The sequence below is a fragment of the Tachysurus fulvidraco genome, chromosome 2 (assembly GCF_022655615.1).
Source record: "Tachysurus fulvidraco isolate hzauxx_2018 chromosome 2, HZAU_PFXX_2.0, whole genome shotgun sequence".
In the NCBI taxonomy this organism is placed as follows: Eukaryota; Metazoa; Chordata; class Actinopteri; order Siluriformes; family Bagridae; genus Tachysurus; species Tachysurus fulvidraco.
Window position 1 is genome coordinate 11,631,001 of NC_062519.1, and position 27,172 is coordinate 11,658,172.

Consider the following 27,172-nt stretch of genomic DNA (forward strand, 5'->3'; position numbering starts at 1 on the left):
TGTGGAGCATCAGACTTTATAATAGATGTTGAGAAATCAACATCTACAGCTACAACCTGATATAATACTATCGGTCAAATAAAACCTGATCCAAGATCTGTAAGCAAGTAAACAACCCTGATCAGAGGCCAGTAAAGTGGCTCTGGTGCACTTTGTGCTATCATAGAATATTGGTGGTAGTTAGAGCATTTCAAGTTTATTCATTCATTCATTCATTCATTCATTCATTCATTCATTCATTCATTCATTCATTCATTCATTCATTCATTTTCTACCGCTTATCCGAACTTCTCAGGTCACGGGGAGCCTGTGCCTACCACAGGCGTTATCAGGCATCAAGGCAGTATACACCCTGGATGGAGTTCCAACCCATCACACTCTTATTCACACACATTCTCATTTACTCACGTAATCACACACTATGGACAATTTTCCAGAGATGCTAATCAACCAATCATGCATGTCTTTGGACCGGGGGAGGAAACCGTAGTACCCGGAGGAAACTCCTGAGGCACGGGGAGAACATGCAAACTCCACACACACAAGGCGGAGGCAGGAATTGGACCCCCAACCCTGGAGGTGTGAGGCAAAGTGCTAAACCACTAAGCCACCGTGCCCCCCCATATTGATATTTAGAAAAGTTACATAAGGATAAGGATCTTTCTAAAAAGCGTTCTCTCTGCAGCAAAACATGGTTTAAATTGTTTTTCATGCTTTTATTTTTACTGAAATGAGTCAAAAATTAAAAAAACTATTGTAACTTCTATATATAGTATTAGTTTTGTCACTGACGATTACAGAAATGGAGAATGAAGAAAGGTTAAGAAAAGAAAAGCTATGGTAGTTCCAGATGTTACAGGCTCCTCCTATTTGGCTTGTCAAAACATTCCAGTTGAAATAAGCACAAAGTATGAGCTTCCTCCCTCTCCGGGTACTTACGTCTCACACACAGCGGACTAGCACAGCGACCTTTTTTTAACATGAGAGTTCTTCAGTTTTTCATTGTTTTACTTGGTGGAATAGTTGCAGCACAACAACAGGCCTTAATGGAATACTTAGAGAGGAGACTGCTTGCAATTGAGGTAAGCTTAAAGTTGTCTGTGCTCCCAGTCACACCAGCACATCCAGAAATCCAAAGAGGTTGGCTTTAACTGGAATCAGATGGACCCTCAAATGCATTTCCCTTTGAATGCATGTCTTTGTGACTACAAACTGAACATTTGAACACCTATGTTAATTAGTTCAATTCTAAAAAGTGTTTTGCAGTGATAATAAGTATACTGTAACTAAACTCACACAGATGAAGGGACACTTATTATAGAATTTCATATTCTCCATCTTTTTCTGCTTTTCCCTAAGTCCACATATCTTTCCATTCTCCCTCCCATTCTCTCACTCCCTCCCTCCCTCCCTCTCCCTCCCTTTCCTTCAGTCTCTTAGGTCTCCTTAAAGAAACTGTCTGTATACTCACCCCTTTTTTTTGTTTACTGTTCATTTATGTAACAAATATTCAAATTGTTTTTTCCAGCAACTTGTTGTTTTCTAGCAAATTATATGAAATAAGTATCTTTTTTAGCAAAATGTTATGTAGCCAATATTAAAGGTATTAAGTTGTAGGATAGATTATGAATCCTTAGATCCTATATGTTTATTGTACAAAAACAAATATGAGTATTGCGTATGATTGTTCTCAAAATTTTTATTTTAATTTTGGTGGTTAATTTATATAATTTGTACTCGTTTATAAATCATGTAAAAAATCACAACAAGTTTAAATTTGTGTGACTTCTCTCCTTTTTCTTATTGTAAGGATCGTATTTCCTTGTGGCATGAGCAGACAAGCCGCTACACTTCAGAGCTGCGTGAGCTTAAGCAGCAGATTGTAGCTCAGCTTGAGGGCCTGGACAAGAACAAGGAGGCACTGAAGAGTGAGCTTGATGCAGTGGGTGTCCGTGTTGATCGGGTGGAACGTGAGATGGATTATCTTGAGACACAGAATGGAGCACAGCCCTGCGTAGATGTAGATGACAAGCTGGTGGAGCAGCAGGTGATTGTGGCCAAGGAGAGGAACAAGTCCAAATATGCTAAGCTCACAGGTATAGGCACAATGTTTCATAAATTGAACAGTGATTTTACACTTAAATACATTCAGTATGAAAAAGTTGAGAACGGGTGTATCATTATTCGTTTTAGGCTGCTGAATTGAAAAATCACCACGTAATTTTCATGTCCCTTGCATACCCAAATTGTGTATGTTTTGTTTTCAATCCTTATTTTCATGTTGCCCACAATTTAAAATTATGTCAAAATAATGTTAAATAGGACATTATTAATTATCCAGACATTATTATAAAAAGAATATTCCAGGGCAGAAAAGCATGGGGCATAAAGCCCTTTTTAAAAAGCACACCATCCCTGAAGTTAAACAGCACACATTACACACAGAAGCCTGAATATTTTATATTTCTTTAGAATCTTTACAATTCTTTCTATTTTTAATAAACATACCACTGTATTATTGCATTTAGTACTCAATGTAGTTATTTAGAAAATACAGAGCCTTTCCCACCCACTGTGTACTCTAGCAAAGGTGTTGATGGCCCTGGCACCAACCATCTCTGACTGTCATGCCTCACTGGCGTGGATCCGTCCACAAACCTTTTCCTCAATAATGCCTGAAACCTTGGCTAATTCAGCCTCTGCCCTGGAATTTAATAATGACTATTACCCATAGATATTTGTGAACATACCTTTTTGCAAATCTCACGTTTACCATTCACACATTTCCCAGTTAGTAGGTGAGATTAAGAGAGGGACAGAGCAAGAAAAATGAAAGGCACCTGGAACAGTGATCACAGAAAAGTTATGCTCCAACAGCTGCACAGCTTCATCCAGGGACCCACTCTGCCATTCCTCTTGCAAGTTGAGAGACAAACTACAGTACTGACAGCAAAAAGAGACACAAATAAGTAAAGTGCCATTGTTCATTACCGGCTAGTTCCACATGCCTCCTCTCAATAGACAGCAGAAACTTGACCAAACCTCCGGCATTGACATTTTCAGCAGTTTGTTTTACAGTTCTTCTACAGCTCTTCTGTGGTATTGGATCAGCAATTGTTAAGAGCTGTTTTGGCTGCACAAGAGGAACCTAAACAATATTAGGCAGGTTGGTTTTATGTTATGGCTGGTTAGTGTATAGTAGGGATGGCACGGTTCACAAAACCCACAGTTCACTTCATCTGAACATCACGGTTTTAGGGTCACGGGTTTCGGTTCTGTACGGTTCTTGTTGTTATTTTTTCTTTTAATCTTTAACACTCCAGAAATTTCCTTCAGCATTTGATATATAGCTTATTAGCTTAATTATCCACAATTTAGGATACAGTATTAACATTTTGTAATGTAATCATGCACTAACTGAATTTTGACTTGACTTTAAGCACATTATTGGAACCATCTCTGAGTAAAAGCTAGGTGAGATTTTGATACAGCAAGAGGGCAGACATTGATGATGACATGCGTTTCGTTTATTTGGCAAAAAAAAAGGAGAATTTGTATTGTTATCTCTACAGGAACTTGTGCCTTTTTAGCACACAAATAACATAATATAATGAGCCTATAACAATAGCAAAGGCCATAATCATAAAGTCAAGCATAAGTTTAACCATCTTAACACAACTGTCATATTAGAAGTGTTGTTGTTAGCATATTGAATGCATTTTGCACAATGCTTGCACACAGACGCAGTTCTATCTACTGTTTTATTTCCCTTGTCATCGTAAGTAACATGAAATCCAAAATGTTCCCACACACCGGATTTGAATGCCGCGGGTGTATCCGCCAACTCTGGGCAGCCTTAACCCAGTTGTCTAACCATCACAAAATGACCTTCAGTTAGATCCTATTGCTTGCTCATTTTTCCTGCAATACACACAACATTTTACATTTACGGCATTTAGCAGACACGCTTATCCAGACATACATTAAACTTATTTATACAGCAGAGCTGAGTTTTAAGGACCTTGCAAAGGTGCCCAGCTGTGGCAGCTTGGTGGCCCTGGGATTCAAATCAATGATCTACCAGTCAGTAGTCCAACACCTTAAACACTTGGCTTCCATATCCCCACATCTCACCATCATTTGAGACCTGACAGTTCATTTGCTTCACTTCACCTTTCAGTGATTTAAATGTTATGACTGTTGTGTGTGTTAGAATACAAAGGAATTTGCATTAGATCCACTTAATGTTTATATTATTATCAGGAATATGTAAGTCTAGATGGATATATCTTTTTAAAAATATGCAGTCTTGATTAGAAATCTGTGATGCCGTCAACTATTCTATTTTTTATATTCCTTATATTAACTGACATATAATCTATTATGTAATCTTTACTTTCTTCAAAGATTGCAGTGACATGGTGTCAAGCATAAAGGGCATGAAGATTCTCAAAAGGGTTGGTGGTGTTAAAGGCATGTGGACTAAAGACATGGGTGTCTCCATTGGAAAAGTGTACCTCTTTAATGGGACTAGGGAGGATACACTTTATGAGTTCAGTTCTGTGCGTGACTTCACCTCCTCCTTAGGCATCACAGCAGGCAAAGCTGTCAAACTTCCCTCCTCCTGGCAAGGTATGGGTCATGCTGTGTACAAAAATCACCTATATTTTGTAAAGGTGAGTGATGAGATAAGGTTGGTGAAGTTCGACCTACAGAAAGGTTCTGTGGTTGACAGTTCTGTCTTCCCAGCCAAAGACCAGCTTCCAGTCTACAGTCTTAATTCTGAAACCTACGTTGATTTGGCTATAGATGAAGAAGGTTTGTGGGCCATTTACGCCACAAAAAATAACGAGAAACACGTGTCATTAGCCAAGGTTGATTCAAACACTCTGGCCATTGAGCAGATGTGGGATACACCTTGCCCAAGGGAAAATGCAGAAGGAGCTTTTGTAGTGTGTGGCACTGTCTATGTAATCTACAACTCCAAGCTTCCCAGCCGCTCCCGTATCCAGTGTGTTTTTGATGTGAGTGATATGGTAACCAATGATGATGCTCCTACAGTGTATTTTCCAAAGCGCTACGGCACTCATTCAAGCCTCAAATACAGTCCTATGGAACAACTAGTCTATGCTTGGGACGATGGGTACCAGATTCTTTACAAGTTGCAAATGAAAAAAAAACTGGAGGTGTAGACCGTATTGAAATGGCTTGCAACCTTCTTAAACAAAATCTGGTAAGTCGTGTAAACCCTGGTTTGATGCACATTTATGTTGGATCATTTTTAGGACTTATCATTTATATAATCATGTACCTTACTTAATCAAGGAACCAGATCATTTTAATTTTCTACCAAAAAGCCTTTGCGATAGCAATTTTTCACATTTATAACTATTAGGTGATGGTTTGCCAGGGTCAATAAGTATTACAAAATGTATTTTATATGGGACTAGGAATATGTTTATGGATAAAGCCTGGTAATACTGTACTGGATACCAAACTTCAGATCTTCAAAATGAAATACCTATACAATAATTTGCAAATGCTTAATCAATATACTTATATTATGTTTAACTTTTCCTTTCTTTTTCTTGTTGTAATCAACTGATTGTTGATACATTAAACTGAAATTGAAATAGGACAAAAAACATTTTTTTGAATCTTATTGCTAAAACTAAAATATTTTAGTATTTTTGACTACATTCTGAAAAACAAAACACAAAATAAAACCAATTAAATCAATCAATTTAATCACAATTATTAAATACAAATATTGTATAATTCAGAACTATACATTCAAATACAATTTTCAATATAAAATATTCAATATTCTCTACATAAAATTTTTTTTTACTATAGCAAAGGATTCCAGTCATAGTTAATACTGATAAGTGTAATAGTTTGTATCCTCTCTGGGTTCTGGGTAATAGGAAAATGTAATGTTCAAGCTATGTTTTACAACGTATTATAAAGTGGCATAAACATTTCAACAGTTTTGTCAAACGTAGTTATTTTTATTTACTCAACTAGATTAACAGCATCCTCATTGGCCTAGTTCAGGGGTCGGCAACCCGTGGCTCCAGAGCCGCAAGTGGCTCTTTCATCCTTCTGCTGCGGCTCCCTGTAGATTTGGAAAATAAATATTTTAGTCATGAATAGTTTGGATTTTTTGTCTCAATTAGACATTGAACATTTTATTTGAAAGTAACCTTCAACACAGCATCTTTTTTGTTAAGGTTAGTTCAAACTGTTCGACAGAGGACTCAATTAGACATTGAACATTTGATTTGAAAGTAACCTTCAACACAGCGTCTTTTTTGTTAAGGTTAGTTCAAACTGTTCAAAATATTTTTGCCTGCCTGCAGAAATAAAATTGTGTTTACTCGGTAGCAGTTCATTGATTTCATAAATCCAATACACTACAGTTTTTTTCTATACTTTCCATAAAGGTAAAAAACAATATATGCAGTGTTATCTTCATTTTAGATGTCAAAAGGGTTTTGTGGCTCCCTGTGGGGTTTTTTCTGTGGGAAACGGGTCCAAATGGCTCTTTGAGTGTTTAAGGTTGCCGACCCCTGGCCTAGTTCATTTACACAAATGGCACTCTTAAAGCTTAATGACCTAATACAAACAAGGCACTTTAACTGATCTTGATACTTATCAATAATAGTATGACAAAACTTCAAACTTAAAGAAAAATAGTCAGACCTGGAGAGGAATAGAAAAATATATCCCAGTGTTTACCAAACAGAAAGACCATTCTTTTTTTTTTTTTAAAAAAAAAGGAAAATATACTACCTAACAATATTAATAAAAAATAATGTGCAAAATATACAGCAGGGGGATATTATAAAATTATGTTTAAGTTTTCAAATATTAATATACACATTAGAAATCCAATTTATTTAATTTACTTTCAATATCTTGGTTTATCCTGGGCAAGGATGCAGTGGATCTGAAAGATATCCTTGTAACAATGGGTGTTGCAGGAATACATTATCAGTCCATACTCATTCACACACTCAACTGGCATGAGGAAACCAGAGAAACAAATGTGAAATTGTACTCTTTTTACAATAATAAATTACAAGAATTGGTCTCCCAAATTTGTCTGCCAAATGCCATAAATGAAAATGAGAATTTCTGAGAGTAAACAAAAAATGTATGTATTTTTTTCAAGATTATGACTACTATTTTCACATCATAAACATAATCCATTAATAGCAGCCAATGTGAAATATCTATAATGAATTAAAGGTGGCATTGTTTGCCAGATTATCTTACCTTTTTAGCCCATAGCAATTCTAAAGCAACTTAGCTTTCTAGAGCAATAAAAACCAAAAAATAAGATAAAATAAATGTAAATACCTTCAAATCTTGTATTGGTGTAAATCAACTCCAAATCATAGAAATTGTGTAGGAATTACAGCACTTCACTTATGCTCCCCATTGGTCATGCATGACTGCCAGTGGAACTTGTTTCTTCATATTTACTGATGTGATGTACTGCAAAAACCAGCAGAATGAATTTTGAAGCCTATAGAACATTTAGGACATATTATTATCTACTCAGATTTAGCCAAAACCTTCAAAACTAAAAAATTGGACTTTCATTCAGACAGCATAAGGAGACCGAGTCTCCTAACTGTACCATGGTTGACCCTCTGCTTTAACATCAACACCCCCAATGTATATGTGATAATAATAAAAGTGTTTTCAAATAAATGGCCTTGTCAATAACTGAGAATATACCAGAATTTATCTGGTAATATAATGTTAAACTTAATGTTAAATAATATAATACTGTATAATGCAAAATAATATGTCAAAAATCATAGCCCACAGCTGATATATGTAAGCTGACTTGATCTATGTTTTCTGTAATTGCTTAATTGAGAGTGTGTGTTCTTCTTTATCTGGTTTTCTTTTTTCTGTCACTTTAATTCACAAATCAGTGATATTTTCACATATCGATCTGCCAATAAAAAGTGTTACATATCTTTCATAAGCTATGTGTTGGTATGGTCTGTTTCTTTGGGGAAAAAAAAAAGATGTACCTGTGGAACCAGTTATGTCTGTGGGTTTGAGGTTCCTGCATTTAATAAAAGTAATTTGTCCTGCAAAACCCTTTTAGGTAGAAAACCTAGGTAGAAAAAGGAGAACAGTGTATTGTTGGACATTCATTTACTTGGTTATTGATTCCCATTCAGATAATGTTTGCTTATAGTATACTATATGTTATTAAATATAGAATATATATACTGTTGAATTTAATAATGCAATGCCTCACTAAGACATGATACAGCTGTACAGATAAATTGCATAGAGGTGCATTTAAATGATTTGTTTGGTAAATCTACATTAATTTAATTTTTCAAATCTTTTAGAGTTTGTGGGAAATACTATATAGGGTGAGGTAAGCTGCAAATCTAGCTGAAAGTAAGGTGACTTGAACCAGGCCTCCACCAACCCTGTTGTATTTTATAGCTACTGAAAACTATGTCATGCTAAGTGGAAGAGAAAAAACTGTCAAATTCTGTGCTCTGCATTCTAATTTGACTAAATGCTAGGTTAAATGCTGAGCTAAATGCTCCTAAGTGGTTCAGAGGGAAAAAAACACAAATTGAAGGTGAACAACATGACAGGGAGGGGGCACGGTGGCTTAGTGGGTAGCACGTTCGCCTCACACCTCCAGGGTCGGGGTTCGATTCCCGCCTCCGCCTTGTGTGTGCGGAGTTTGCATGTTCTCCCCGTGCTTCGGGGGTTTCCTCCGGGTACTCTGGTTTCCTCCCCCAGTCCAAAGACATGCATGGTAGGTTAATTGGCATCTCTGGAAAATTGTCCGTAGTGTGTGAATGCGTGAGTGAATGAGAGTGTGTGTGTGCGTGCCCTGCGATGGGTTGGCACTCCGTCCAGGGTCTATCCTGCCTTGATGCCGGATGACGCCTGAGATAGGCACAGGCTCCCCGTGACCCGAGAAGTTCGGATAAAGTGGTAGAAAATGAATGAATGAACATGACAGGGAACCGAATTATACACAAGACCATAGCATCATAGGGAACAGAACAAAACAGAAGGCCACTGCATCACAGGACATTAGAACTCTACTGCATCACAGACCTTCAAGGCATTGTAGCCAGTCAAACAGAGCCTGTTCATATCTAAGCCTAGTGGTAAATGAAAACTACAAATCTAGCTGAGGTTAAGGTGACTTGAACCAGGCCACTACCCACCCTGTTGTATTTTATAGCTACTGATTGAAATTTAAAACATTGAAATATGACAAAGTACTATACTGTACTTAAAAAAAATCATTGAAAACTAGGGCATATTAAGTGGAATACATGAAAACTGTCAAATTGTGTGCTCCACTTAGTGAAAAACAAGAGGGCATTCTAGTTTTAGCTAAATGCTAAGCATAATGCTCCTCGGTGGTTTGGAGGGATAAAAAACACTAATTGAAGGTAAACAACATGAAAGGGTAAACAAATATGCTGCACAAGGCTTTATTCAAACAGGTTCTAGAATTCCATCACATCACAGAACTCCAAGGCATTGTAGCCAGACACAAAGTACCAATCATCTAGTGATAAATTAAAACTACAAATCTAGCTGAGGGTAAGGTGACTTGAGCCAGGCCTCCACCCACCCTGTTGTATTTTATAGCTACTGACTGAAAAAATAAAAACATTCAAATATGACAAAGTACTATACGGTACCTAAAAAATAAAAAAAATAAAAAAATAATTGAAAACTAAGGCATACTAAGGGGGAGAGATGAAAAATAATTAGAGAAAAAAATAGCTAAAATTGAGATTATCAGACAAAAAAATCCAAACTACCAATTTAATGAGATTATTTGATATCTAATCCTGTAGACAATATCACTATATATATATTCATGCACCTTTAAGAGACAGATTTAATTACACTAATTTCTAAAATCAACAACTTTTTTTCTACTATCAATAGATCCCATAATACATACAGCTGCATCTCAATAAATTTTAGTAATATTTATAGTAATATTTATTTTAGTAATTCAACTAAAACAGTGAAACTCATGTATTATATAAATTCAGTACACACAGACAGAAGTAGGTTAAGTCGCTAGTACTTTTAATTGTGATGATTTTTGGCTCACATTTAACAAAAACCAAAAAAGTCACTATCTTAAAAAATTAGAATATGGTGACAATCAGCTAATCAACTCAAAACACCTGCAAAGTTTACCTGGGCCATCAAAATTGTCTCTCAATTTGGTTCACTAGGCTATACAATCATGGGGAAGACAAGTTCACAGAGAGGAAAAAGTGGAAAGGAAAAAGTGTGAAAAAAAAAAGATGCACAACCAACCGAGAGAACCACAGCCTTGAGAGTGTTGTCAAGCAAAATAGATTCAAGAACTTGGGTGAACTTCACAAGGAATGGACTGATGCTGAGGTCAAGGTATCAAGAGCCACCACACACAGACATGTCAAGGAATTTGGCTACAGTTGTTGTATACCGCTTCTTAAGCCAATCCGGAACCACGGACATCAGAGGCATCTTACCTGGGCTAAGTCCTCTTTTCAGATGAGAGCAAGTTTTGTATTTCATATGGAAACCAAGGTCTTAGAGTCTGGAGGAAGGGTGGAGAAGCTCATAGCCCATGTTGCTTGAAGTCTAGTGGATTCCAGTGTCCAGTGCTTCCTTCTGCTGGCCAGCTTCTTTTTTAAAGATGCTGATTTCAGTTTCCAGCAGGATTTGGCACATGCCCACACTGTCAAAAGCACCAAGAGTTGTTTAAATGACCAGGGTCCTGTTTCAGAAAGGAGGTTATGTGAAAACTCTGAGTATGTTAACCCTGAAATGAAGGAAACTCTGGGTTTTCCATTTCAGAATGAGAGGTATGTTAAACCCGAGAAAGCAGGTTAAGTCAAGAGAGATTATGAAAGAGAGTTAACTTATACTAGAGTCGGTTACCATAGAAACTTACTCTGTGAACCTAACTTGGTCGGGAGCAGGTTTTCTTCGGTCTCCTCCCCTTTTTTTAAAGAGGAAGCGGTGTTTAAACACCTCATTCATGCACACATTTCAGTTACACAGAGAACATCAAAGGGAATGAAATGGCATGTCCTTTTATGGATTATCCTGTTAATGAAGAGGCTGTATTAATTCGTAGGGAGTTACATTTACATCGGGAGAAGATTTTGAGGCCCAGAGTGGATTTGTCGTCATATCCAGAGCCTATCGGCCCTATACGCACACTACGCAAGTTGCGTAGGGCCCCGCAAATTACGCAAGGCCCCGCCTCCCCTGCCTCATTTTACAACACGTGTTAATGTTTACTGTGTAGCATGGGCGAGGCTGAAAAAAAACTCAGCACCTCTACAATTTTTATTAATATTTTAGTCCAGCGGGTCGCCGCCGCTGTGGAGTAGCACGGGACCTGAATGACTCGTCCATAGTCATAAACGGAGAGAGAAGTAGCGCCGGTTACAATGTTCTTCCGCAAGACGCATGCAGTTCTGTTTATTAACTGCTGAAACAAAAACAGCAGCGCAACAAATAAACTGCGTACCTATGTAGGTAAAGTTTATCGTTAATTTGACACTCATTTTAACAATCGGGAGTCGTGTAAACATGACGTCACTTGCGTCTTTTTTGGTCAGTCGTCATGGAAACACAAAGCCCTGCCGTTTGGACCAGAGTAAAATTAATTATTCATTCCTGACACACAGAGGATTTAACCTGAACCAAGCTTAACTCATGAACTCCTAGCATCTCTCTCTCTCTCTCTCTCTCTCTCTCTCTCTCTCTCTCTCTCTCTCTCTCTCTCTCTCTCTCTCTCTCTCTCTCTCTCTGTGTGTGTGTGTGTGTGTGTGTGTGTGTGTGTGTGTGTGTGTGTGTGTGTGTGTGTGTGTGTGTGTGTGTGTGGCCTGCCAGTGAGCAATGGACATACGACAGTTCTTTAAAAGAAAAAAGACAGAATCAGGTGAGAGACTAGGGACAGTCCATAATGATCTTGTGAAAGGAATTTGTCATTTAATAAAAAGTTAAAAGCCCAATAATAATAATAATAATAATAACAATAACAATAATAATAATAATAATAATAATAATGACATTTAAAATGACATGCCTCGGTGTGCCTTTTGATCATATCCTTAGCTTTAGCAACCCCGAAAATGAGCTCAGCACCCCTAAAGCACCCCTAAACCCTAGAATCACCCCTGCTGTGTAGATGACAATATCCATCTGGCCATGAAAAGTGAAAAAAAGTGGGGACAAGTACAAAAAGTGTCCTAAATGACAATGTTTATAGTCTCTCAAGGTTACAACAACATTAATGCAATATGGAAACCAATGGATTTACATTGGAATGGGCAAAATGGCAGGTCAATATGAATGCACATCCCTCAGTAAATAATAACTAGCAGGGATCAAGTATTGCTCTCATGCATACTATAAAACACAGTGATACGGTATGGCAAGCATTTTAGCTTTTATACATTCACATGATATGGATTTTTGATATCAAGTATTCAGTTTTCAATACTTAAAATGTAAATATTAAGAGTGTGATTTCTAGTAGTAACCATATTTTTGATATCAGGAATTACATTTTACAATAGCAAAAATAATTTCTGATATCTGCTATTGCATATTCACTAGTTGAATATTGCAAGAGCCAAGTCATATTATAAATATTATTTTATATTTGAAAATGGATAAAAAGGAATCTGAGGGAGGCAGTTTGAGTGGGGCCTAATGCAGCTTATAAAATGAATAATAGTAGTTATCTATAACTTACAGGTGCTATGCTGAAATTTGTTAGTAGAGGAGATGCTGTCAAGTGTGAATGTGTGGCAAATGGTTTACATGGCTCACGGGTCAGGTAGGAGGGCCCCTTAGCAGAATTTTGCTTAGGGCCCCTGGGACATCAGGATCGGCTCTGCTCATATCCCTATGCATTTTTATTTGAGCGGTGTAGTTTCCTGGGCACAAACCAGTGAGAGGAGGAGTTTTACAGGATTGCAGGTCAGTGGTGTATAAATCATTTTAACTGAGGCTAACCTGATAAATGACATTCAGTTTAGAATATCATGCTGCGACCCCTGGAAGTAACCTAATAATTAGAATTCACTTTAGGATTTCAGAATGTGGTTGGATGCATTGATGGCACACATATTCTGATCATTGCACTTTCTGAAAATGAAGTGGATTATGTCAACAGGAGGTCCATCCACAGTATTAATGTGCAGGTACACTGAAAGCCTATTTTTTCGAATGGTCAAAGACTACATCACAATACTGTACATGTCTCATTCTTTGCACTGTCAAGATCATATGTGATGCTGCACATATAATCGCAAATGTGGAGGCCAAGTGGCCCGGCTCTGTTCATGATCCAAGAATGTATCGGGAGTCAACCCTGAGCAACAGACTGGAAAGGGGTAAGTAAATGTATGTCCTATACACATATTTCAATTAATGAACTACACACTTACAGGGGAATTTCTTTGTAGCTCTGTTATTATCTTATTCAATCTTATTACCCCTTATCCACAACCTGAACCAGGCCCCCAGCAGCGCTTCAATGTGTCACACTGCAGGATGAGAGCCCGGGTGGAGAATGCTATATAGTATTTGACACAATTTAATATGTCAAATGTTTGTAAAACCAGGTACCCTACACCTATGATATGCTCAAGGCTTACCTGATTGAATTATGTTTTTATATTTCATTTTAAGCTGCTGCCATGTTCTTTTAATGCCTGCAGGATTGATTATAAATTAATAGGTTTAATAAAATACTGTTCTTCTAGTTCACCTCATATTATTAACAGTCTGGAATTTACTCTAAAATAGTCCTTAATTACTACAAATTAATAAATCTTCAACAAGTCTAATAAGATTTATGTAATTAATCTCTAGAAAGTATCGGTCTACTTACTAATTTGGTCTATTTACTTATTAATTACTTTCTAAATCCCAAATCAAGATCAACCACTTGAACAATAAGGAGAGACAAGAAACTGCACTTCTAATGCTTTGAAATAAACAATATACAATTGCATAAATTATCCTTGAATTGAACAAAGTGTGTAAGTACAGGGAGAAGGCTACATTAAAAATGTACCTTTTAAAATTTTATGTTAAATCCACTATTGTTTTATACAGAATTGTTTTATAGTCTAATTAGAGTATTTATATTACTTACTAATTAATTACACCAAACACTGTATAAAAGTAATTAAACTGTAAACTTATGCATTGACTCGAGCAGCTATTTTCTCCCAAGCCTCTGTTCTTTTTTTTTGTTGCTTTTTTTTTTAAAAAAATACGTTTTCAAATTCTCCATGTGCTTGCTGTTGACGCTATTGCCATGGTGACTCATATCTACACTGATAATGGCTTTTTATAGTTGTGGTGCACACGCTCAACTCAGAGTCAGTGAATTTAGAGTTGATTAAACTAACTCATTTAAACTGTTCTGTAAACGAAAACTCTAGGTGTCCCATCTCAAACTCACCAGACCTGAACCCAGAGCCGATCGGCCCTATTCGCTCACTACGCAAGTTGCGTAGGGCCCCGCAAATTACACAAAGCCCCGCCTCCCCCTGCCTCATTTTACAGCGCGACAATATGAACAATATGACAATATGAAGCGAAGCAAGGGCGATGCTAGCTCCTTTTTATTAATACTTTAGTCCAGCGGGTCGCCGCCGCTGTGGAGTAGCACAGGACCTGAGTGACTCGTCCATAGTTATAAATGGAGAGAGAAGTAGCGCCGGTTACAATGTAAGCTAGAGCGTGAAACATGACGTCACGTGCATCTTTTCTGGTCAGTCGTCATGGAAACATGAAGCCCTGGCATTTGGACCAAAGTGAAAACAAACACCAGATCACTGTATACCACCAGTATGTGTGAAAACTCTCTCACTCACTCTCTCTCTCTCTCTCTCTCTCTCTCAGAATTTTGCTTAGGGCCCCAGGGAGGTCAGGATCGGCACTGCCTGAACCCCATAAAGCAGTGGTCCCCAACCCCCAGGCCGCGGACCGGTACCGGTCCGTGGACCAAATGGTACCGGGCCGCCCAAGGAACATAAATTATTTCCATTTTATTTACTGTTGTGTATTTCTCTCGGGTTTGTGCAACTTTCCATGGACGAGAGGTTAACCGGGAGCTGAGAGACGTCACCTAAAGCTGCACCAATACCGCGCATGCGCAAAATATCATGATATCGGGCCGGGGTTAAGTCTTGAGCTGAGCGGTTGCAAGCGGCAGTGGCGTTGTAGCTTTGGTGGAGAGAAGGTGTGTATCACTCACTGTTTAACATTGCTTGGTGTACGTGTATATTCTGTTTGCTCAAATTTAACCCATAAATTAGCAAAAATGAGTACGAAACAGACATTGTTAGAAAGTTAGAAACTCTGCCGGTGTTCTGGATTAAAGTCATGGCGGAATACCCTGAGATTGTCACCACAGCACTTAAATCCCTATTGCCATTTCCGACATGCTATCTGTGTGAAGCGGGGTTTTCTGCAGTGACGGCAACCAAAACAAAACAACGGAATAAACTGGACATAAGCAACACACTTCGGGTGTCATTGTCTCCTATTACCCCAGATGGAACCGTCTCGTTGCAAAGAAACAAGCTCAGGGTTCTCATTGATTTAGCATTGTAGTGAGTTAAAAAGGCATGTTTAAATAGAATGAAATAAAAATTATTAATTTTAATTCATTTTAACATTGACTGGTCTGCAGCGAAAAAAAGGTTGGGGACCACTGCCATAGAGAATCTCTAGGGTATTGTCAAGAGGAAAATGAGAAACAAGAAACCAAAACATGCAGATGAGCTGAATGCCACTGTCAAAGAAACCTGGGCTTCCATACCACCTCAGCAGTGCCACAGACTTATCACCTCCATGCCATGCCCAATTGAGACAGTAAAACAAATAGAACCCCTACCAAGAATTGAGTACATATAGTAAATGAACATTCTTTCCAGAAGGCCAACAATTCACTAAATAGTGTTTTTTGTCTTATGAAATATTCTAATTTGTTGAGATTGGTGGGTTTTTGTTAAATGTAAGCCAAAATCATCACCATTAAAAGAACAAAAGCCACACTTCAGTCTGTGTGTACTGAATTTATAAAATATACAAGCTTCACTATTTGAGTTTAATTACTGATATAAATGTAACTTTTCCGCAACATTCTAATTTATTGTGATGCACCTGTACAAGCTTCTTTATATATAAAAACAAACAAACAAAAAAAAAAAACAGTTGCTTCTAAAGAAAAAAAAAGAAGAAGAATCAAATTAAGTGCTGGCTATGTACCTAAATCTTTTAAAGTAGCTGTTATAGACCTGATCTTGACCACTGTTGAATTGTCATTTTTGTTAGTCATTGTTTGGAACCCTTGGACATTTCCAAGTGCTGGGATTCTTCCCAAGGTGATGTTCTGCCAGGCCTGCCAGTATTGCAGGTGTCCTTCACTTCCTGCTAGTTCTTTGGCCGTTTCACTTTCGGCAAGTGAAAAGCAAGATCAACTGGATTCAGATAAGGTGACTGACATGATAATTAAAAAAAAATACCCAGACATAAAAAATGTAATTTATTTTGAACAACAAATCTATAACAGGTGACATGGTAGAGAATACAAATGGAGGATAGGCAAAGCCAAACATACAATAGTGTACTGAGAAAAAAAAAACATGAAAACACCTACATAACAAAAACACTCACATTACCCAATTCTATACTGATAAAACAAATTCCAAGTAGAATTTCCTGTTGAACCTCTACTCAAAAACACTGAAGAAGTCTGAAGTGTAAATATTTAGTTTGAATAGTTTACCTAGGACGTCTCTCATAACTTGATCAATTATCATTTTTTTCTTGAAAATTGAGATAATTTATTCAGCAATCATTTCATCCTGTCAGGCTCCTCAGTGTTGTGTCCATTTGATACTTTTCAGATCAATGCCCTCCTGCACCATCTCCCACAGAGGACTATAAAATAAAAACCACAAGCATCAACTACAACTGCTACAAGCATTATTATTAAATTTCACCCAATAAGAAAATGTAAAGGTAAAATTACCTCATCTCCCGTAGACGCTGAACCTGTTGAATGCACTTTTTTGCTGTGTAGTCTACTTCCTCCTCTGTAGTAAAGCGCCCAATTCCAAACCTGCGCAGAGATGAAAACTGCAGTTATCCTAAGCTATGTGGACACTAATTATCATATTAAAAACTTCAAACCTAATGCCTACCGGATTGAGGAATGGGCAAGATCCTCATCTGTTCCTATTGCTCTCAGTACGTAGGAAGGTTCTAAAGAAGCAGAAGTGCATGCACTGCAAACAAGAAACTACTTAGTTACAAATCACAACTTCTAAAAGACAAAGTAACACGCAACTCTATTTTAAGATTTTCATCATTATCTGAGTAATAACTGACCTCCCAGAAGAAAGTGCAACATCTTTTAAGGCCATCAGTAGACTTTCTCCCTCAACATAGGCAAATGATAAATTGACACATCCTAAAGGGTGAGGGAAAAGTGTCACACATCAAAATAATATGCAGCAGAAAATATATAGTCTCCTCCAAATGTTTTTGAATGACAAGGCCAATTATTTTGTTTTGACATCACTTTATGATATAAGGAGGAGTATGAGACAGATGAAATTTCAGCTTTCATTTCCTTATATTTAAATCTAGAGATGTCCCTTTTCCACCAAGGCAGTTTGAGTGCTGGTTCGGAGCCAGAGCCTAATTTAAAATCAGTTCTTTCTTTTTCGACACCCAAAGCACCGGCTCTGAACCAGGAAAAGTGGTTCTTATGTAGCACCAAAATGTTGCTGGTCTAGACTTAAGAACCGCTTGCATCAGGGGCTGGGGTCACTTGTAACGATCAAATAATGCTATGTACTTTCCGTTATTCTCGAATGCAACCTCCGTTTATACAAATTACATCGAACTGCACATACACAATGGATTTGCCACGTTTAGATGCCAATGTAGGTTTGCAAAGCCATGAGCATTAACAGTAAAGCAACATCCACCACTGATGATGTGTTTGCCGCTGCGCCGCTAACGTTGCTGAGAAAAATGAGACGTATACAGTGGCGTAAGACTTGGCACTGTCATGGCTCTCTAGCCCATGGAAAGGCAAACCAGTTCTTAAAGGGCTCACCAGTGGAACCAACTTTGAACCAGCACCAGCTCTAGCTCTGAACCAGCACCCGGTTCTTTCTGGTGGAAAGGGGGCATTACTGGCCCTTCTGTGTCAAAATATTATGGGCCACATACTGGTTATGCATCCAATCTAGAACATTACATAACCTCACCTGATTTTAAAAAGATGATTTTACAAGAATAAGGTGCATCAGCACCTAGGCACTTTTATTGAAGAATTTTTAACTTGTAGCATTGGAATTACCATCACAATGCACCCTGAAGTAGCAGTAACAAACCAAAATTGATTAAAACTGACAGTGATATGTTGATGTGACTATAATTAGATTATATTACTAGAATTTTTAGAATGTTGTATGCATATGCAAGTCATCAAGGATTAACTTGGACAAAATATCTGTGAAAGACCCCATGGTTTCAATTATGAGCAGTTGGGATGTGTTGCAGTTGCATAATTATTATAGTTCACATTCAAGTTAAGTTCTACTAATTCAATAATCCTCCATTACACAACAAACATTTTTTTGGCCACATGTATAAACAATTATAATCAAGGCATGTCAGCCTCTTGTGTGAAAATAGTAAGAAAAGGTACATTTTCTAAATAATTGGTTTATGATAACATTTCCTATCTAGAAGAGCTATATTTCCTATCCAGAATGTTATTTTTTTCCAGACTTCAGAATTGTGTTGAATTCATCTCTACCTTTTTGCTCAGCTTGCCTAGTTGGTACATGCAATTAATTTACTGTAACCTGTATTTCAAAGCAATTTCTGCAATGTTTCCATGCTCAGACCTTTGTGAGAAGCTGATTTGATCTCTGACAAATACTTATGTCTAACCTGGATATCTGTGTTCAGGGTCTCCATTCATCACAACATCAGGAATCTCAGATATTATCTTCTGAACAAGGCGATTAGCAAGCAGGGAAACTCGGGCAAAGTCATACTGGAAAAAGAAGGGATTTTTAGGTGTACATGCCAAGTCTACTTAACACAACATACTGCTGAGGAGTAACTGTTAGATTCTACCTCCATTTCTTGCTGGGCAATCTCACAGGCAGTGCCAAGACCCACAACCAGGGGAGTGGGAACAGTGCCTGAGCGCAGGCCTCTTTCCTGACCACCTCCACTCTGTAACGGCTCAATACGTACTCTAGGCCTCCTCCTTACATACAGAGCACCAACACCTAGTAATTTACAAAAATCAAAACTATTTGGATTTTTTTTATATTTTGAAAAACAGAAAACTATAAAAAAGTTTTAGAATAGTTTCTTAACTATTATAAATTAGATTACTCTCCAATCTTTATTAAATAAAAAAAAAATAACCTTTATTGCATAAAAAAGGAAACATCTCATTTTACCTTTGGGGCCATATATTTTGTGCCCACTAATTGACATTAAATCCACGTTCAAGGAATAGACATTGATGGGAATTTTTCCAATCGCCTGGGCTGCATCAGTGTGGAAGAACACATTCTTGGACCGACAGATATGACCTAAGTGAAGAAACATTGGCCAAATAGGAAGGCAATGAACTGATTGCATAGTTTCAGAGTTATATATGTACAAGTAATGTAATTGGCAGTAGCTGTGAACAAGTGGACTCCCATGAGATCCAATAAAACTTTTTTTTTTCATGCGAGTTGACAGATATGAATATAAGTGCAATTACCTATTTCTTTTATTGGTTGTTTGACTCCAATCTCATTGTTAACAGTCATCACAGATACCAAGCTTGTATCAGTACATATTGTTTCCTCTAATTGCTGAAAGAAAAAAAAGGATAATGCAATAAATTTACCAATAAAAGATGTTTTCATTAAAAAAAAGTGATGTGCTTGATACAAACGTATCCAAATTCATCTGTGCATCACACCTGGAGGTCAATCAAGCCATTGTTTTTTACAGGCAAGTAGGTTACTTTAAATCCCTCAGCCTCTAGGACACGACAGGAGTCTAGTACACACTTGTGTTCTGTCTGTGTGGTGATGATGTGTTTCTTCTTAGCTTTATAAAAACGAGCCACACCCTGAAGTCAAACAAGCAGGTTAAAAATTTCTCTGCATATTATGAATCAAAAATGATACTAAATATTACTGGAAAGTCATAGAAAATCTGGTTCATTATATGCATAATGGATATGATATTTTATGCTCATTTTAAATCAATGGTCAGTGTATGGCAACACTTCTTGCTACAAAATATGAAAGCACTTACTTTAATGGACATATTGTTAGACTCTGTGGCACCACTGGTAAACACAATTTCTCGTGGATCGGCACCAACAAGAACTGCTACTTGCTGGTGGGAAATTAAACAATAGTAAACATAAAATAATTTACACAATAAAATTTGGTTTACATAAGCAATAGCAAATTATAAAGATGCATACCAACTGAAGCCAAGAAAAGCATTAATTTCACCAATTACCATTCAATATATTATTTCTGTTAAATGTGAAGTTTCTAGAATTGTTTTCTCATATTTCCATAACATTTCAAAATGTTTTTGACACAAATATTTTTGAATGAGGGAAGCCACAGAAAAGAATGAGATGCTGTATTTATTACTGCAGTCTCTATCAAATGACTAATTGCCCATGCCTTTCACTCAGCTTTCAGTATTTTTTTTGTTGAAAATTATAATTACAGTCTTTATGTTCCTTTTTTTTAACTAGTAAAGTATTCTCTTTCCCTGTTAAATGCACCTCATCCAAAGCTCTCACCAGAGTTATTTAACCAAAACTAGAGGTGGCTTTATGAATGGAGCTGTGAAAAAACTCCTATTATTTCATTCTTTTATTAAAAAAAAAAATATTAGGAATATCAAAAGGTGGATTCTGTGTGCTACCAATTTGAATTTTTTTTGGAGTCACATTCATACAAACCATGTTTGAATTAATATGGTGCTTTTTATTTATTTTCTTTTAGCTGTTTTGAGATGTTAAACTTGCATATTTCAGCAGTTAAAATAAGTAAAACTGTCCTTTTCCATCTTCCTCCCTGAAATACGTGCTTCAAATCACATACTTATTCCAGATCATTATTGAGTAATAACAAGAACCCTTTCCTTGGAATTAATCCAGCCATCAACTTATCTGTCAAATAAAAGGTCTGCTTTCCATATGAGTCTGCTGGATTTTTTTGATTAGTATAGTACTTTTGACTGCAAGGTCAGAGATTACAAGATATAACATGTCAAAATTGAGTCAGCAAAAATTCATAATGTGCACCAGGAGCTTCCCAATAACATCTGAAAAGCCCTAGTTCAAGGAAGGTTGAGAAACATTTCTGAGTATAGAAAACCATCAGTGCAGCAAGAGAAATGTTAAACATTTAGGCAACAAGTAAAAACAAGAATATATATGTGGGCTGCAATCAGATGATTGAATATTGTGTTGTACTCCTCGAAGCAAGGCACTTTGCTCTTAACTAAGGACACTGTTGCAAAAACTGGTTTCCTGTTGGCAAAGAAATCATTTCGTCTTGCTGTATTTTGAATGTACAATTATATCAGGTTTTTTTTTTTTTGTTTTCGTACCACAACTATCCACAGACATGTTCAATAAAACAGTGAGGAAAATTTCTTTTTGTACTTTTCTTGCTTTTTCCATAGCACTCTCACTTTCCCACCCATAAGCATGAGTCCTGGAGTGTGGATTGCCATAGTAGTTCATTTGGTAGGGGAGCATGGCATCCAAGACTCTTGGGTCCTGTAAAGACAGACAATAAGACTTTTGGTCATATACAATAACTACTGTGATGTTTTTCAGATGTTTTGCCACAGACAGCAGATAGTAATTCACCACAAAATTTCAATATTTCTTGTAAAGTTTTAGTTCATTCTAATGCATACTTTTAAAGAATATATTCTGGTAATTATATTAAATACTTCCCATAGGTGTTGTCGCCTGAAAGTCCATGTAGAGCGGACGCATTTCATTTTTCTCCAGTTCCCTACGTTTGATCCCTTCTGTGGGAGCAGTGGGAGTAAAAGTAAAACTAATGCATTTATATATACATATATAAAACGCATGAGTGAAAAATTAAAACAAATTTATTTTATATTTCTTATAGGAAGTTAATATGTAAGGCATTACAGAATGGCACAATCAAGCAAAACATAAAAAAGAAAAGGAAATAGTTCCAGTGTTCCAGTTCAAATGTTTGCATACCTTTAGTTATTAATATTGTGTATTGCCCCCTTTAAAATCATTGATGGTACAGTCTTTTCTAATAATTGTGAATGAGGTCCTTAATTCTCTCATGTGGTATAGCTGCCAGTTCCTATATGTTTGAGATCTCCCCAAAGTGTCTCAATGATATTGAGGTCACGAGACGTGATGGCCACTCCAGAACCTTCACCTTTTTCTGCTCCATTGGAGGGTCAACCTTGCATTGTGCTTTGTATTATTGTCATATGAAACAGCCTATAGTGTCCCATGGACAGCTTTCTTGCAGTAGAATGCAAATTTCCTGCCAGTGTTTTCTGCCAGCATGCTGCATTCATTTTGCCATCAATTTTTACTAACTTCCCCATGCCACTGGAGCTAACACACCATGCATTACAGTGGCGATGGTGTTTTTTTTTTTTTACTGTAGGCCTTCTTGACTCCTCTACAAACATAGTGTTTATAGTTGTGATTATAAAGTTCAATTTTGGTCTCGTCACTCCAAATGGCTCTGTTTCAGAAGCTGTGAGGCTTGTCTAGGTGCTTTCTGGCAAACTGAAGACAGGCCTTCCTGTGGCAACTTGATATTGTAGGTCATTTGTGTTCAAGTACCTCCTTATAGGCAGTAGCTGGGGAAATCTTTCTTGGTCTACCTGACCGTGGCTTAGTATAAACAGTAGTGATGTTACTAGTGACACCGAAGCTTCGAGGTGTGTGTCAAAAAAAATGAACCGATTTTCATTGAAGCTTTGTATCTAAGCTTGATTCGTTCTGGCAAAATCACGTGACCAATGATGTCCAAAGCTTTGTTTCACACACGCCCACATTGACTGCTTCCTTATCTGATTCAAAGGTTTAAAATTGTGCGTGACACGCGGCAGCGTGCCCTTGTGGGTTGTATTGGAGTATTGCGTTACACTGAATCTATTACTGTATAGCGAGTTTAGGAGAACTTATTTTTGCGAGTTGTCAATAGAGCCTGTTAGAAAAAGATTGCGTTCTGAAATGTGGGAACACTTGCCCAATAAGGTGGATATGTATATGGTTTTGTTGTGAAGCCTGTACTTACAATAATAATAATAATAATAATAACCTTTATTTTCTATAGCGCCTTTAAAAGAACATCTCAAAGCGCTTTACAAAAGCAGAATAAAAACAACAAAAATATACACATAATATAAAGATTAAAATTAAAGCAACAAAAATAGACTATAAAATAAGCATTATGTAAAATTACAATTAGTCAAATTAAAAGCTACCCTAAAAAAAATATGTTTTGAGCTGAGATTTAAAAATGCCAAGAGATGTTGCTTGCCTAATCTCGGTTGGTAATGAATTCCACAGTTTTGGAGCTAGTGAAGAGAAGGCCCTATCTCCCATCGATTTTAAACGAGTTAAAGGAACAGTTAAAAGACCAGTTTCAGAAGAACGAAGGTCACGAGATGGAATATAAAGAATTAAAAGATCAGCCAAATATTGAGGCGCTAACCCGTGTAAGGCCTTGTAGGTAAGCATCAGAATCTTAAAATCAACCCTAAACCTAACAGGGAGCCAGTGCAAGGACTCCAAAACGGGAGTAATGTGATCTTTTAACTTAGTTCTAGTAAGTATTCTTTGCACTACCTGTAATTTGTTTAAGGTAGCTTTAGACACTCCAGCTAACAAGGCATTGCAGTAATCATTACGGGAAAACACAAAAGAGTCTCTCGGCAACAGAAAATCAGTCTCTCAGCAACAGAAAATGACAGCATTGGACGCAATCTGGCAATATTTCTGAGATGGAAGAACAAAGTTTTAACCGTATTTTGGATATGTGGCTCAAACGTTAAATTGGCATCAAATATTACCCCTAGATTCCTCAATTTTGTTTGAAACTCCACATTTAAACCATCAAGAGTTAGCTTGACTGACCCAGCTTTGCGTAGTTGGTGGGGTGAGCCAACAAGCATAATCTCAGTCTTTTCACTGTTAAGACAAAGAAAAATTTCTGTCATCCATTCTTTCATCTTAGAAATACATTCAGAAAGAAAAATCAACAGACACAGTTTCATTAGGTTTAAAATGAATATAGATCTGAGTATCATCTGCATAAAAATGAAATTTTAGACCCATTGATCTCAAAAGCTGGCCAAGAGACAAAACATGAATATTATAAAGCAGAGGGCCCAAGATTGATCCCTGAGGCACCCCAGATTGAACAACGTTAACCTCAGAACTAAATCCACCCATGGCAACAAACTGCTTCCGTTCATTGAAGTAGGACTTAAAACAATAACTTAAATTTATAACTTAAATCTCACTCATCACTGGGCAATTATACAATTCAGTGTAACATTTCATGTCGTATATTTTGTCATATATATTTATTGGACAGTAGTAATAAGTTGAAAAATATAGGAATGCAAGATGATACCATGATCTTTTTTAAAAGTTTCACATTTTATACTTTTGAGACAAGGTCTATCCTTAATCTGTTTTTAGGTCCAGTGTTTGATTTTCTCCCAGCAGCTGGCCTATAATAATAAATCATCCATGTCACTCATTCAAGAACACTTACAATATCCATTTCACAAATGGATCTTTTTTACAAATAAGTCTGTGTGTCTATATAGTCATGCTGAACAGGTGGACACCTGATTGCTGACTGCTGATTGTTAGTAAAACATAATTAAGCACAAAGTATCCATGTAGCCTACAGTACAGTAGTCTGTAAGGCAGCTTTATAATCATGTAAAAGTGTGTCTGTTCTTATGTACCTTCAAAATTCATGAGTTTGATTTTTTTCCCCCCTAAAAACAGTCAAATGACCACATTGACCATACAAAAAGTTATCTTTATTACATTTTTGTCTGGAGTTACCATGCATATGCAATGGAACATGCTTTGGTCATGTATTTAATATATTTATTTATTCATTTATTTATTAATCTATCCTTAATTTGTCAATCCATTAATTTTTGCTTCTAAAATTAATACCATGTTTGGTTGTGAAACATTCTGTCATAGCGCTTTCACCAGCAGAGGTCCTCATCCAGCTCTGATTTGAAAAGCTTCGAGTAATGAACCTTTTTCCGATACAATTGGGTTGAAAGCTTCACTGCTTCAAGAAAGCTTCACTTTGCCATCACTAATAAACAGAACCTCTTAATTTCCAACTATTTATTGGAGTTTGTACAGTACTGATTGGCATTTTCAAGTGTTTTATATCCTTTTACTGCTAAAAATTCTACCTTATTACACAGGTCCATTGGCAGTTCTTTTGTCTTCACCATGGTGCAGTATCCAGCAAAGTCAGTACATCACCTCATAAGCTGAGAAACTCACTATTTATGCACAGACACTAATTACAATTTCAATGAGTCACATGTCTGGAAACTTCCCTTTAACAGCCATTTAAGCCTGTGTCATATTTAAAGATATGTAAACTTTTGATCAGGGTTGTGTTTGGTGATTTCAATTATCGTTAGATTTTAGAAAGAAGTCAAACAACTATATGTGATAATTAATGACTTCACGTGACCACTATCCTTAAATAATTATCATTTTTCAAATAAATGGCAATGTTTATCAATTTATTTCAGGGTATGCAAACTTTTGAGCACATATATATATATATATACACACACAAAACTGTGTAGTGTTTAATTTGTATTACGTAACGTTGATATAACGTTGCACACATTTACGGTCTACCCCATAAGTAGCCCAAGTTCGTTAAACAACTTGGGAAGCCAACCAATGTTAGAGCTACTAGCTAGCAAAAGGTTAGCAAACACGCACTGTATAAATACATCTGCGTCATGGAGAGAAACAGGAAATCACAATTGCAAAAAATACATTGGACGAAACACCCAGCAAAAGCTAACATTACCTCTGTGTTTGTGTGAAGCACTGAAAGAAGTTTGTGTAGAATTCATTCGAAGGCTAGATGAAATCCCACGTACAGAGCCCGAAAGCACCTTCACAACAGTCTGACTTATCATCTTGGTCTAAGAAATGATAACTGGGATTAGAAGGTGCTTTAGAAATTGGGTTTTCAATAATCGTATGCAATTAGTCATAAATAATTTTACCTTCACTGCGGTAGATTCAATAGGAAACCTCTTAATAACTGCACACCGTAGAGGGACCTTTTAAGCAGTGTGTACAGTAGGAAGTGGCTATAGGAGACAGAAGAGCAGCACAACACAGATGTGGGCGGGTTCTGTCTATTCATATACATTCTGATTTGATAATTTTTTTATATGTGGGTGGGATTTAAATAGCGTACACAAAACACGTTGGTTTTGGGGTAAAATCTTGTGTAATGGAAATATAAGATTACGAATGACGAAACATTCTACCTTTTAGTGTTCCCTCAGTGTTACGTCACAGCCAATAATATTATTATTATTATTATTATTATTATTATTATTATTATTATTATTATTATTATTATTATTATTATTTCAAACTTCCTCAACGTCTTCAACCATGATGTGCTCCGTATTCCAAATCCAGTAGGTGGCGGAAAATATTCCTTACAGTTGGTTTGCCAACCTCCATAAAAATGACAGAAGAAGAATTAGTTTGAGTCGTCACAGCAACTCATAGATATATACACTAGATGTCGCCTTGGGTACGGCAGTACATTGGAACGAATTCGTCAATAGAGCCGCCATCTTGGTACAGGGGACCCCTCCTCTTAATGCATCAGCGTCGGTGTAGGCAAAGAAATAAAATCACCATAAATTGTCATGAATGCGATTTTCTAGGTTTTTTTTTTGGTTCGTTCCAAAAGGTCAGACATGTATTTATCATTAA

The 27,172-nt window shown here is 36.9% G+C and overlaps 2 protein-coding genes across 2 annotated transcripts; one reads left to right on the plus strand and one right to left on the minus strand.

Moving 5' to 3' along the window:
- The first annotated feature begins 887 nt into the window (after positions 1-887).
- olfml3b (olfactomedin-like 3b) lies at positions 888-8,005 on the plus strand. The gene is made up of 3 exons (XM_027147126.2): positions 888-1,082; positions 1,811-2,096; positions 4,408-8,005. Exons 1-3 carry the CDS (start codon positions 981-983, stop codon positions 5,190-5,192), a joined length of 1,173 nt encoding a protein of 390 aa, XP_027002927.1. The 5' UTR covers positions 888-980; the 3' UTR covers positions 5,193-8,005.
- An 8,588-nt stretch (positions 8,006-16,593) lies between these two features.
- Positions 16,594-26,588, minus strand: nfs1 (NFS1 cysteine desulfurase). The gene is made up of 14 exons (XM_027147178.1): positions 26,443-26,588; positions 26,241-26,358; positions 22,094-22,170; positions 21,794-21,910; positions 20,416-20,499; positions 20,075-20,227; positions 19,871-19,964; positions 19,560-19,694; positions 19,225-19,382; positions 19,036-19,141; positions 17,455-17,536; positions 17,268-17,351; positions 17,096-17,185; positions 16,594-17,004 (listed from the first exon to the last, which is right to left on the minus strand). Exons 2-14 carry the CDS (start codon positions 26,350-26,352, stop codon positions 16,941-16,943), a joined length of 1,356 nt encoding a protein of 451 aa, XP_027002979.1. The 5' UTR covers positions 26,353-26,358; positions 26,443-26,588; the 3' UTR covers positions 16,594-16,940.
- Positions 26,589-27,172: the final 584 nt, after the last annotated feature.

Bases quoted from the DNA above. Each gene is read 5' to 3' on its own strand.
- olfml3b (XM_027147126.2), top strand. From the start codon at position 981: ATGAGAGTTCTTCAGTTTTTCATTGTTTTACTTGGTGGAATAGTTGCA. The intron at 1,083-1,810 runs GTAAGCTTAAAG...TCTTATTGTAAG, and splicing joins GGAGACTGCTTGCAATTGAG to GATCGTATTTCCTTGTGGCA. The intron at 2,097-4,407 runs GTATAGGCACAA...CTTTCTTCAAAG, and splicing joins CAAATATGCTAAGCTCACAG to ATTGCAGTGACATGGTGTCA.
- nfs1 (XM_027147178.1), bottom strand. From the start codon at position 26,352: ATGATAAGTCAGACTGTTGTGAAGGTGCTTTCGGGCTCTGTACGTGGG. The intron at 19,142-19,224 runs GTAGAATCTAAC...TTCTTTTTCCAG, and splicing joins TTGCCCAGCAAGAAATGGAG to TATGACTTTGCCCGAGTTTC. The intron at 17,352-17,454 runs GTCAGTTATTAC...TCTTGTTTGCAG, and splicing joins GTTGCACTTTCTTCTGGGAG to TGCATGCACTTCTGCTTCTT.